Genomic DNA, 13228 nt, shown 5'->3' with positions numbered 1-13228 from the left:
ATGCCACAAAGCAAAGCAGAAACAACACAAGTGCCAAGACATGTTGTCAAGGCATAACAAAGCAAAACAGGGCGCATGTCCAAAGAACAAAGGCAGAATTAGAGAAACGCAACAGCTGGCTGACCATGATGAACCTTGCAGCTCGCTGCCGCACCATGCAGAACCCGAATCTGATCCAATCAATCCTGGGAGGGGCGGCGGCGAGCCTCGTCTCTTCTTGGGCGTGCTGTTTCCGCCAAGGTCCAGGGTCGTACATCGAATCCATGATCTTTCGGGATAAAAGACGGATGTAGTCGAAGGGTGAGCGCGCGCCCTTTGGAGAGGAGAGACGAAGCCAACGTGGAGAGGCATTGCATTGTTGGTGGAGTCAAAGCTGTGCTAGTAGGTCCCGTGAGAGGAGAGCTGTAGACGTACGTAGGAGGGAAGGTGCTGTTAGTTGTCCATGTCCATCCGAGACAGGAGCAGCATCGAGAGGCGCCTTCCCTGGCTGGAGCTACCTGCCTACCTCTGGTCCGGCAGGTGGCACAGAGCCTTGCATTTGCATCTGCGCTTGTACGGAGCATTTCGACAGCAATTTACATGGTGCATGCTGGGATCTAATTGACCGAGGACGTCAATAGCGAATTAATTAATGAACCCGGTCCGGTGGTAGCTTTAGAGTAAGAGCACAGCGAGTTTCCGAGTAGAAACCGACCATCTTCTGCATGTCTTGTCTGAATGGATCGTCCCGAAGACGCTCCGTTGACGGTGACGATATGTACGTAAAAACTTTTTTTTACTTTTTCCCCTTCTTCACCACCTGGAGCCGCTAAGCTAATCCGCGATTAGATTGCCTCGAGAGGAAGCCTAGATGAAAGACGTATCCGTATCTGGAGCTTGGGTCCGGCCAATGATCTCAGGCTTCCCCTGCCCTGACCCTGCCCTGGCCCTTTCGTGCTGTGGTTGATTCGCTTTTCCAGGTCCCCGGCAGGACCCAGGCCCCAAGCCCCCAGCCAACGGCCGCTAGAGTGTGAGATGTCGATGCTGTAGTGCCGTGGGAGGTGCTCCGTCCACTGCAGCACAGGGCAGGGCATGTCTTCAAGCACACGACGATGCCTGCGTGCCAGGTCTCTGAGATGCATCCGATGTCCGGCTCTCGCGGGGGCACAGGCTTGCCCTTGGATCTGACGGGCCGAGTCACAACTGGCATTCTGGCAGAAAACACTCGACATCTGCTGCCACGCCTGGCTTCTCATTGCTTTGAAGCAGAGGCCTGACTGTCCAGCGCTTCCACGGTGGTTCAGCGGCTCTGTTGAACTGGATTCGGCTGACTCGAGGTGGCTGCAACGTGGTGGAAGAACGCTGTGGCTGTTTGACAAGTTCATATCGGCCAGTCAGATTCTCCCACGAGCCCGGATTCTCCCATTAAGCATATCCGATTGGAATTCCGATCATCCCTCCATACTAATTACCGTCTTCCCGTTGCCGTCTCCTTTTCGGTAGGTGAAACCGGGACGAGCTCCTTCCAACTCGCGCTTGATGCTGGCAGTACGTACATCGTAGTAGCATGTGCTGTCCTGCCCGCGTTGCGAAGTGGAAGGAAGCAGCAACTTACCATGCGTTGTGCTGTGCTGCGGCTGCTCCTTCTCGCTTTGTGCAGTCCGTCAACTCCACCGTAGTTCAGCCTTGACCAATCTCGCTCGTTCTCCATGATCCATCCACTATCACCATGGTGGACAAAGCCACCATCCCACCGTCCCCAAGCTCCACTGCTTTCCAAGGAGTCTTGTTGAAGGACATTTGGCTATTTCCGACCACAGGCGGAGGCCACCAGCGACAGTGTTTGTCCCTCAGCGGGAGGGAGGAACCTGCCCCTACGTCCTCGGAAACACCTGAACGAGCTGCCATAGTAGATCTGGCAGGAGAGGAAGCCGGCAGCCAACATCATTCATCTCCGGTCGCCCAAATGCTTCTCCAATGTCACAACCTGAACCCTTGCAGAGCAGTGAGAGGGCGCTATTCCTCACTTGGGACTGATCCCACTCTTCACCCACGGGCCATGGATGATGGGCCACAGGCCACGGACCACTGGACAGTTTGTCGTGGTGATGGTCTCTGACACGCTCGTCATGTTCACTTCAGAACCCTTGTCCTCTGTTCCAGCCCACGCTTCCCACCCCGGCGCCCCAGCCCGGTCGACTCGCCGCTTGCGCCATTCGTCCCACACACTGTACAGCCGAGTATCCTCGATCGTGCCCGTGTCCGCGCCTCCACGCCTCGCCTTGCTATTCCGGGCAAGGGCCTCGGGGTCTTGGGCCTGGGGGATTGTGGGCAGAGGAGCAGGCCGGCCGCGGGCAGGCAAGAGGCCAGCCATTCTCAGGCGAACGCAACCAGCGAGGAGGCAAGAAATCAAAGCATAACGGGCGATGGGGTTTGGGTCGGGAGTTGATTCGATTTGACGGGATGATCAAGGGACCATGACAGGGCAAGGGACCAAGGGGGCCAAGAAACTGATTCACAGACACAGAGCCCGCTGTGACCTTGCCGCCCGCCGGGGCGTGATACCGCTGTCGAGAATATTGGACCTGGGTCAGGCTCACCCGTTCCATCGAGATTCATAAAGAGCATCATGCCCGACTCGCTATCATCTCTGCTCGAACTTGGTTCTTTTTTCTCTGCTTTTTCGACTTCCCACCTTCTGCGCGCACTCCCATCTCGCTCCTTTGCGTGTGAGAGTACGGTGTGTTCCTGTGGGTGCGCGCTTGGTTGTGCGGTGTGCTCTTTTGTTGGAACCGGCCGCCGACGTCACCAAGCTACCAGGTCGACGAACGACGCGAAACGAAAGCCTCTCCAACACTCCGACCCTCCGGGCCGACATCTCCACCCACAACGTCTCCAGCAAGGCGGCTTGGTCTTGGCTGTCGACGACATCGACCCTAGGTGGCCCCCGAGCTGAAGGCGCCAAACCCGCTTGCACACACGAGACTGAGAGAACCCCGGTCCTGCCGCCGACCTCGTCCGCCCATCCATCATTCACTCATTCCTACGGCGCACTCCCCTCCACACCCACCCGCGCTCGCACACCCAGTTTAGCCAGCGATCCAACCCGGCCACAAAGCTAGGTACCGTACCTTCACAGGAAGGACCCCAAGGCTCTGCTCTCTCCAAGGGAAAAATCCCCACCCACCGGCCGGCGCATCTCCACTCCCGTTCCTCTCTCTCATCAATTGGCTTTGTCCAACTTGCCCTCGAAAAGTTTTATTGCCTTCTGCTTCTTCTCTTTCTCCCAGTCTGCCCGTTCAGCCTTTTCCAGCTCCTGCTCCAGCTCCGCCGCGACATGTTTTTATGACTGTCCGGTGTTCCAAGCTCTCTCGACCCGTTTTCCCCATCCCTATCCCACAGCACCTAGCGTGGAAGCCATCCCTACCTGTGTCGTCGGAACACTTACAGCAACCCCTCGAGGTCGGTGTTAACAAGACAACACGGTGCCCCAACAATTTCGACAACTAGTTTCATACAACTCGTCGAATCCTCCCCGAACATACGAAGTCGCGTTCCTCTACACGGAAACTACTTCGCACTTCAATAACTTCTTCCGCCGCTCAGCTCCCGATCCGACTCCCAGCCTTGCCAAGTCACAGCCCCCGCCAACATGATAATTGACGGAGAGAAATATGCTTGCGAGGCTTGCGTTCGCGGCCATCGTGTAAGCAATTGTCAACACTCTGGTATGTCATCGATTCTTCTTGAACATGTTTCCCGTTTTGAACCATGGTCACCGTCGTCCCACGGCTGGGCCCTCTCCCATGCCGCCCCGCTGTCCTCGGGCCTCATTGATATGCTAGCATTTGCTGATATCCCGTGCTCTATAGACCGCCCTCTTCAGCATATAAATAAGAAGGGTCGACCAGTATCCCAATGCGCACACTGTCGCGCCATGCGCAAGTCGCGTTCCGCTCACGTTAAATGCGACTGCGGCGAGAAAACCAGCAAATGTGCCCACTTGCAGCCGACCGTCGAAGGGCACACCGGTGAGCTTCCTCTCGTCTCCTCAATGACCATGGACCTGAGGAGACATGATGGATTTGAAATTTTCTAAACCTTTCGCAGAGACATGCTGCTGTAACCATGGCGGCCGCTGCAGCTGCTCTCTCAAGAAGGAGCCTGCTCTTGATACCGTCCCCGAGTCCGACTCGGAGCGAGAGTCCTTGACAATGAGTGCTTCCGGCCGTCCCAAGCCCCCGGGCCGGCGACGAAGAGCGAACACCGTTCACTCGGACGGTGTCTTGACCTTTGACCAGAATGGTCACCATAAACCTGCCCACCGGGGCAGCCGAGTCTCACAGAAGTGTGGCCCCTACCAGCTCAACAGGGTCAACTCAGCCCACAGCACTGGCAGCCTCGGCACCGATAGCATGCTGAAGGGCACTCGAGAACCTCCCAGCAGCCGGGCACGTGCCGCCTCGACCCGAGAGCAGCGACGAGTCAAGTCGGAAACTGCTTCGCCGCTCATGAGCGGTGCAACAGGGTTCCAAACCCTCAACGGCAATCTCCCTCCCCTGGATCTGTCGGGCATCGAGTATCCTCCCTACATGGCCAACAGCACGTTTGACCTTTTTGGATCAGGGTTCAACTCGGAGGCAGATGCTCCCATGTACAGCGCGGGACTGAGCGCGACATCAGTAGACTGGAGCCACTACGATCTCACAGACATGAAGGGCGACAGCTTCACCCCTTCAAGCTACAGCCAGGCCGGAACTCAGAGCTTCAACGGTCTCTTCGACTTTGGCAGTGGCTCAGAACAACTGCCCCATCTTGCCAACACCACCTCGACTTCGGGTGAGGTATCTGAAGTTGAAGACTTCTTGCCTGGAGGTGAAGGCGATTTTGACGGCCTCGACGGGTTCGGTCGTGGCAACAGCTTCATGCGACAGAGCGGTAGCCTCATGGCTAGCTCAGCTGACCTCAGCAGCATCGACTACGACAGCTTCTACAAGGGAGCCGACAGTGGCCCAATGGCTGGCGCAGGTCTCTCGATGGTCGAGGACGACCCTGCTTTCTGGATGCCCAATTACAACGAGCGCAGCATCACTACCATGGACGAAAGCCCGGATCACCTCGGCCCTTCTTCGATGCCCACTTTCTGGGACATGTGAAGATTTTGGGGGATCTCGAATATTATGGCGTACACTACAATACCAATACCCCTTTTCGGTTTTTAGTTTTGAAATCATTCGGGCAACGCAACGGAAGGCGTTGAAAATACCACACGATAGGAGGCCATGAGGGGCATGGCCTCTTGAATTGAGCGAATACCAACAAAATCCATACGTTTTTACTATGAGCGAGACAGACGCTCAAACACCTTGGAAAACCGAAAGTCGGCGCACACACGGCGGGAGTCAAGTCTCGTCCGCATCGACAGACCTCTCGGGCTCCAACAATGGTGATGATGATGACAGACGACGTTTTCATCGACGAGGTAGACCAGTTTTGGGTCATGACAATCAACAATTTTATTTCCTTTCTATATATTTCATTTGGGGGGCGGTTGGGACGGGTGGTACAGGCGTGATTGGTGTTTTGGATTGGACACGAAAACAAAGCAAGGACGCACGATATCATGTTGGCCGATACAGAAGGAAGAGCAACGGAATTGATGTGCTGAGTCGAGTTTGCGAAAGAATGCGAGACCAAGGCGGGGGATACGGATACCCAGAGTCGAGTGCTGAAGCGACGGCAAAGAAAGACGGATGGACAATGGCAGGTTACCTGGCTGGCCATGTCATGACACGACGCCCAGAGCTACGACGCCCGCTTTGGTTGATATGCATGCGAATCCATGTGCGTGGGGAAGATCGAGACCAGATCAGACACATACAAGATTGAGAGGGGATGAGATGAACTGCACATATGGGTCGAGATAGACTTGATTGTCAGGTGTTTTTTTCTTCTTTATTCTTCTTGCACCGACGTTATTCTGTTGCTCGTCATTCTTCTTTACTCTCTATTTACTTTGTCTGCCTCCTGACACTAGCCGGCTACGAAAAACAGTACTCGGCGAGGACGTTTTACGCAATAGACATATGACTGAGGACCAAGACCAGCCGAGTCGAGGTCCATGAGCCAACACCACCACAAACTGTCCCGTTCCCGTCGACGTGCGCGCACGCAATTGGTGACGAAATTGACAAGGATTAATTACATTCTAGCATACCTCATTCGACGAGCTTGCCTCGGGCCTAGACGCTGGTGTTGGTATTGCTAGATATCAGACATTTTGTACAACCTCTCCCCTCCTACAGTCCGTCGCCGGACGCCCGGAGATCAGTGCTCGGATGGACCGAAATCCCGATGGGATACCCGACAAGTTCCCCTCGTTTTTGGGGTTCCTGAGCGAAGAAGGGTGCTTCTCCAACAGAACAGGCGCCCTGTGTTCCGGGTTCTGGCGCATCGTGGTCTGGGTGGGCGGAAGCAGCGAGCGTATGGACCGTAGGGTTTTCTCATTTCTCTGGGGGTGTCAGGTCAGAGAGTGGCCCAGTGCGCCGCCACGCTCACGCTGCCCTGCCCTGCCCTGTCCTGGCCACTGAACTGTTCCCCCATCTTCCCCCCCTCCCCCCATATTCTTACACCCTGTTCGACCCCGGTCTGGAATCCCTGGAATCATGGGGAGACGAGGACGTGCACCTCAGAATAGCTCGGTGGGTGCCAAGACCATGCCATCTTGGGGGTGAGTTTGATGTGTCTTTGGTTACGTACAGGGCCCGCTGGGCTTACTGGCCATTCTCATATCAAAGCCCGACCATTGTCATGAAGATTTTGGACGAGGACGAATGGAGATTGGGGGGCTGGAGACCTAACAGCAAGGCCAGCTGCCCCACCGGGCACCATCTCGAATTGTTTGCCGCTCAAATCCGTGGATGGGGATTTTGGGACTTGAGACGTACATACGTATACGTGACCTGGAGGCATCAAGAGAGGCGAATAAGCGGTGCGGCGGCTAAGCATGGTCATCCAAGGCTGAACCAGCCCTCACAGTATTGGATAATACCCAAGAAAGCCCATCTGGTGTGGATAAGATCCTCTTTTTTTTTTTTATCCTTCGGGAGTTGAAAACGCCGTCTTCTGGGCCGTCCTGTAGTTGTACGGAGCAGGTGGAGAAGATGAAGTGCCCTTCATACAGCTACAGCTCCAGCTAACAGTTTCATCTACCAAACTCCCAACAGATAGGCCAATCCATGTCTGCTCTGTTATTTTGCCGCCTCAAGCCCCTCGGGCAATGATGCGACGCAGACGGAGCTGCACGGCATTCTTTCTCTCACGACGATCCCCGTACTCGAAACAAGAGCCCGGCCGGGGCGGACAAGACAGGTCAGTTGACCGGGGCCGGGCCGGCCAGGTACAGCTAACAGCCGACTTGAACCTGGGTCTGGGCCAGATCCTTTTTTCTTTTCTCTTCTTTCTCATATCACCTGCAGATGGAGGGGTGTACAAGTCAGTCACATCTTGTTCCTGATTCCCCAGTTGGACCTATTTTCTTCTCCACGTCAGGGATTGGATCGGATCAAGATCGAGGCCTGCAAAAAAAGGCCAAATTCGATGGGGAAACCAAAACCAACGGCGTCTCCCCAACTGACCGCCCGACAAGTTGCTAATTGCCCCCAATGCTAGCCATTAGCTTATTACCTAGTCTGCCTCGTCATGTTAGAGCCATCTTTTCAGAGAGTCATGCTTTGAAACGAGCAACTGTCCGCGTCGTTGGCGTCATCCAATCACAAACCTGCGATATCGGGCGACGTTTTGTGGCAGAAACTTCTTTTCATTCTGCAGATCAGGCACAACACGGCACTGGACAATCAGGGTCTTGGGGTGGGCGAGGATACACTTTTCCTGTTTTACTCGATACACTCAAAGGCGTGTGTAATGTAATTGAATGGGGATTAGAGTTATGACGACCTTGCATCGAACTGAATGCCGGCCAAAAGTCAATTCCAGACGTTGAGCCCTGGCTGTATCTGGCCTAGGTCCCTTCCATCTCTCGGGTTCCATTTCTGCTCCCGCTCAGTGAAGGATACAATATCCATGTTGCAATACCTATTACTGCCATCTACCCATATACAGGGCATCATCCCTTCATTCAATACAGCATGCCCTCGTTGTAGCAATAAATCTCATATAGGGGCATATTACTCGTACAGCGCTTCCCACTCCCGTTGTTCCGTATCGTGATATTTCCCTATGCAACATCCAGATACCCCGATGCCAGCGACGGGCCAAAGGCGATGTCATCACCTCCCGGGGCGATGCCTTCGTGTGCCGTCGCGAGATCCGCCAGGTGCTGGAGACCCTGGCTCGCCGTTGCCTCCACCGAGGACGTTGGGCGCGTCTGCTCCGAGAGCTTATCACGGACGCCGTCCCATATTCCGGGGGGTTTCTCCGCAATGTCCTTGATCAATTGTGTCGCTTCCTCTCGCGAGCTGTCAATCTTACACAGCTTCGTTAACGACATCGAGACCAGTGAAGCAAAGTGGTTGACCAGGGGGCTGCGCAGGTGTCCGTTTGCGAAGAGCAGGTTGACCAACTCCTTGGTAGGCCACATCGTCTCGGCTGGCGTCGCCCCGGGCCTTAGTAGAGTCACAAGGAGCTTGCAATGCCAGTACGCGAGGTGAACCATGGGGTGCGAGGCAGGTTCAATATGTGCTGGCAAGTCTTCCCTGTAGTTCTCGATATAGTCCACCAGAATCGCCGCCATCGGCTCCTCTGTTGTTGATGCTCCAGGTTGAAGTGTTGATACAACATGTGATACACGGTTGAGCAGTTTCGACAGTCCTGATTGAAATGTTAGCATTCAAAGACCCGCATTCAGACAACAGTTGCTATCACTTACGGACGAGATAGAAGCACACTTCTCCGAGCATGTTCTCGAGGCCAGGGGGCGCGACAACGCTACTGTCAGGTATTTGCGCCGGCTTTCCTGTGCCTGCCGCATACCAGCGATCCATGAGGATCAGGGACCACCATATCCGCACACACAGCTGATCATCAGAGTCTGATTCTGACGCTGATTCCATGGGGGTATATCTCCAGAGCTTCATCGAGTTGGCCAGCGCGACGGCTCGAGCCAGCAGGAATGGAAGAGTTGGAGATGATCGCCAGTCAGCGTCAATGATGAGCAACAACAGCGCTTGTGCATGGACAATGTTAGTGGCCTGCGTGTGCGATGCCTCGTTGCTCTCCCACTCGTTGAGGAGAGCACTCGCCAATTTTGTATCGCCACCAGACGATGTCACAGCAGGAAGAGCATTGACAAATGCCGTCTGAACAGATGACGGGCATTGCGCGAGGAGAGCTTGCAGCCGGCTCTTGTTGCTTGGCAGTATCGGATAGACTGGCTGGACGCTCGACAGGTAGCTACGAGATTGTTAGTTGCGGATCCCAAATCAGACACAAGCTTGCTTACCTGTGCAGCATGCCCTCATCGACATCAGTCACCTCACCGGTGTCAGACATGGTGATGTCCATGGCAGCCATGGGGGGCTTAGAGGGTGTTTCATCCGTCTTGATGGCGGTAGGCTGGGGAGCCAACGAGCTCGTGCTGTAAGGAGCATATCCCTCCGATGTCCCAGGGGACGGCTGGATCCGGTGCTCCGAGCCCCATGGTGTTTGGCGTGAAGGCGTGGCAAAGTCGTTTGTCGAGATACTCGAGAAAGGCCGTTTACGGTTGGAATCCTCTCCTTGACTTTGGCGTGGCCTGTCCGAGACGAAGAGCCTATCAATATCATCTTGGCTCAGTGCACCTTCTGACTCGAGCTTGTTCTCGATGCTGTGAATGCGATCGGCCAGTTCCTTGATATATCTGGGGCGTTGTCAGTTAAACACATGAACAGAGTTATCGGGAAGATGTACCCTTTGCTTGGACCTCGTTTCTGAGGCACACGGCTGAACAAGCATCTGATGGAAGATCGGGCACAGCTAGAGCAGGGGGCTTCTCCAGTATCTGACTGAGCGTCACACTTAATCTTCTTGCGCCGGCACTCATCACATGCTCTTGACACCTTGGACCGCTTGCGAGGTGGGATGCTGTTGTCGATGGGATACTGGGGAGGCATGGGCGGGCCAACTGGGACGGGCATAGCATGTGGCACCATCGGGTCGGTAGTGGGGGTGTCTTGCACATAAGACGGAGTTTGTTGCTGGTCAGGCTCGGGATGAGGCATGATGCTCCGCAGGTTGGGGTCTTCAACATTCATGTTGGGGTCTGTGGTGGGCATCATGGAGGTCCCAGCGAGGCCCTGGCCCAGCTGGGCGGCCAGCTGCAGCTCTTCAAGATTGGCGGGACGAGTGATGTGCTGCTGAGGAGTCTCGGGCTCTGGCGGAGGCAGTTCGCCCTGATCATGCTCGGGGACCGGCACATGCTGCACCTGGTCAGGGACATGATGCTCTGGCTGCTCGTGGTGCTGCTCGTGATGAGCCTCATGGTGCTCATGGTGCTCATGGTGCTCATGGTGCTCTTGGTGATCCTGTGCGCCCTCTCGGCCTCCGGTGTTGTAGAAGGGACCGGCCTCCATGGCCTCGGCTCCAGGCGAAGGGTATGTTATGTTGGCATCCTCCGCCTCGGTGTCTCGACTCGTGCTCATGGTGGTGTACTTTTAAAGATGCAGTTGACAGAACCGAACAAACGCGCTAATCACGGGACAGTACGATCGTCACTTGGCGCACAATAGATGCGCAGTAGAAGATGGTGGTTGAGCTCAACCGTCACGACAGATGAGACGCGATATGACCGCGACCCAGCTATACCCTTCGCGACGCGCAACGATGTCACTGGACGAAGCCATTGTTAGCAGTGGCTCAACGCGATGATGACGAAATATGCGTGATGGTGAACGTGGGAAAGCACGGTAGGCAAGAGTGCAACGTGGACGCGACGACGACGGCAATGCGCTCGTTCGTTCGTGCGGTGGACATGCAAAGGGCTACATCTTGGTCATGGCGACTTACACGACTCTCTCTTTTGGGGATCGGAGCAGGATAAATGCGATGCGACGGCAACGCCTCGACGGAAGAGGAAGAACTCGGCCCCGATGACTTGGGAGCGTCGGCGGGCTGTGTGGGTGTTTTGACGAGATCACGGAGAAGGAAGAATTTTTCGGAGGCGGCGGGGAATGCTCGGCAGGCAGCGAGTGGGTGGAGTGTGTCAGAGCGGGAGGTGGTGTGCTTAGTCATCCTAGCTGGACGTGAAGGAGATGGGAGTTGCCCTCATGCCTAGAAGTGGCTGTCTTGATGCTGAATCCGTGCCAAAGGATTGAGCAAACTCATATACTACAGAAAACGCAAGTCACTCTCCTGATGTTGGTATGTGATCTTTTTGTTCCTCAACATGGCTGGTGTTTGTTCAATTGATCCTACCGATGTGAACCACAGTGGGCTCTCCCGCCAAATACCTCACCTCCCTTTCTATCGACTGCCAGCATGAATGGTTGTCCACTTCACAACTCTATTAGCGCCATCTTCAAGCGAAGCATCAGAATATCTCAAGGACTCACTCAGATCAACTGCTTGGTCGAGTATTTAAAGCATTTCGCTGCAATACCCCACGCAGATTGTTTGCCTCTCACGTTGCAACGTTGTGCCAAAGGAACATTTGAAGCTTGGGCTTTAGATCCACCGACTCTTAGGTAATTATGATCCGACAAATCGCAATGCCCAGCCGTCTTGTGATGACTCCCGGCACGTTCTGGAAAGAGATCCTAGAAGGCATGAGTAACACTTGACTCCAGGCAATGACAACCAAGTTTACTCATATTCAACATTCAGGGGCACATGAGCTGGAGGTGCGCCAGACCGGTTTTGACCATGAACCCCTTGGACAGGATGACCAAGCACAGCCAACCTTGTTCCTGCGCCAAGCTGGATAGGTAGCCAATGCCGTTTCCAGCAATTACAAGACCCAAGAGCCGGGGGAATCGCTCAACTCCCCGAATAACCTTTCGCTTGTATGGGGCCTCCTGCCTTTAACCGCTAGAGCCGCTCGAAACCCTACATATTTATCCTATGCCATCTCTGGATTTGTGTGCAGCCTACTAAGTGGTTGATGACAAAAGTGCAGATTTGTGCAAAGTTGGTTTGGTTTGCAAGCACCGCCTTAGCAGAGTCGGGTCCGACACGGAAGCCGCAACAAGATAACAACAGCTCTTCCTCTACCAACAAAGGCCAGCCATGGCATCTCACATAGGCTAAAAAGGCCGAGAGATGGATCGGTGGCTTCGGTCCTACTGGTAACGTCGATATGAAGCGACCCAGTACCGGCGGCACGACGTTGGTGGTGATGGACCCCTGACATGCACAAAGTTCTCGGCGTCGGTTCCGAAGAGGCTAGCGGGCAATAGCCTACCTTGCCTTTGCAGATGGACCCCCACTGAACAACTTGGACAAACGAGTTCGCAACCAAGGACTTGTCTCACAAAGAGCTCATGTTTGCTTCTGCTCAGTGACCTCGAGTGATGACGACCAGACGGCAGGGCCAACCAGACAGGTCTCCTGACAGTTGATGGTTGACGGTACCGGCCGGGCAAAAGCATAAATGGCGTGTTGGGCGATCCTGATACGACCAAATAGTTTGCTTTTGCTCTCCTGGTGATAATGTTGTCTCTTTCCGTCCCGGAGTAAGACACGGCCGGGGGATCCGCCGGCAGCTGCGGACATTATGAGGCTCTGTCTGAGGCCCTGCGGTGCCGCGTCTTGGAGGCGCTGACTCGCCCGACTTGTTTGGCATCGGAAACTGCCCGGGCTGGGTCGAGGTGAGCCGCTGAGAGAAAAGGCTGGATGGATGGGGAAGAAGGGTTCGTCCGAGAGAGACGGGAGAGAACAGGCGCGCGCTGAAACGTGGACGCTTCAGCAGGTCGCTGCAGAGGCGAGCATGACCCCGGGGGCTCCTACTGGCCGACGGGCGCTGTCGCGTACTGTGGTTGCAGCGAGTGGGTGCCCTGAATGCTGCAGCCGTGGCAGCACCCTTGTCATTGTCTGCTGGTCGGTCAGCCACGTCGCCCTTCCAGAAGCCAAAAGAGATGGCCTCTATCATGGGCATGGGCATCTCGCGCGCGGGTGAATGTCATGGATCCTCCATTGAATGGATGGGTCCTTCCAAGGAGCGGGCCTTGCAAATCACTCCGCCGCCCGTCACCTCATCGTCGTCCCCGTCCGCCGACAGTTAATTTTCCTAGTCCAGACTGGCCTCACTGGGGCCATT

The 13228-nt window shown here is 55.1% G+C and overlaps 2 protein-coding genes across 2 annotated transcripts; one reads left to right on the top strand and one right to left on the bottom strand.

The window, feature by feature from the left end:
• Positions 1 to 3631: 3631 nt before the first annotated feature.
• Positions 3632 to 5135, top strand: NCS54_00377600 (Hypothetical protein; the record flags this gene model as incomplete). The annotated part of the gene is made up of 3 exons (XM_053149334.1): positions 3632 to 3707; positions 3852 to 4010; positions 4090 to 5135. The coding sequence occupies 3 exons, from the start codon at positions 3632 to 3634 to the stop codon at positions 5133 to 5135; spliced, it is 1281 nt and encodes a 426-aa protein (XP_053005309.1).
• Positions 5136 to 8215: 3080 nt separating this feature from the next.
• NCS54_00377500 (Zn(2)-C6 fungal-type domain-containing protein) lies at positions 8216 to 10616 on the bottom strand (the record flags this gene model as incomplete). Its single annotated transcript, XM_053149333.1, has 4 exons — positions 8216 to 8808; positions 8867 to 9390; positions 9440 to 9835; positions 9886 to 10616. The coding sequence occupies 4 exons, from the start codon at positions 10614 to 10616 to the stop codon at positions 8216 to 8218; spliced, it is 2244 nt and encodes a 747-aa protein (XP_053005308.1).
• Positions 10617 to 13228: the final 2612 nt, after the last annotated feature.

The sequence above is a fragment of the Fusarium falciforme genome, chromosome 3 (assembly GCF_026873545.1).
Source record: "Fusarium falciforme chromosome 3, complete sequence".
Lineage (NCBI taxonomy): Eukaryota > Fungi > Ascomycota > Sordariomycetes > Hypocreales > Nectriaceae > Fusarium > Fusarium falciforme.
The sequence above is the reverse complement of the archived record's forward strand: the minus strand, read 5'-3'. Positions and strand labels throughout refer to the sequence as shown.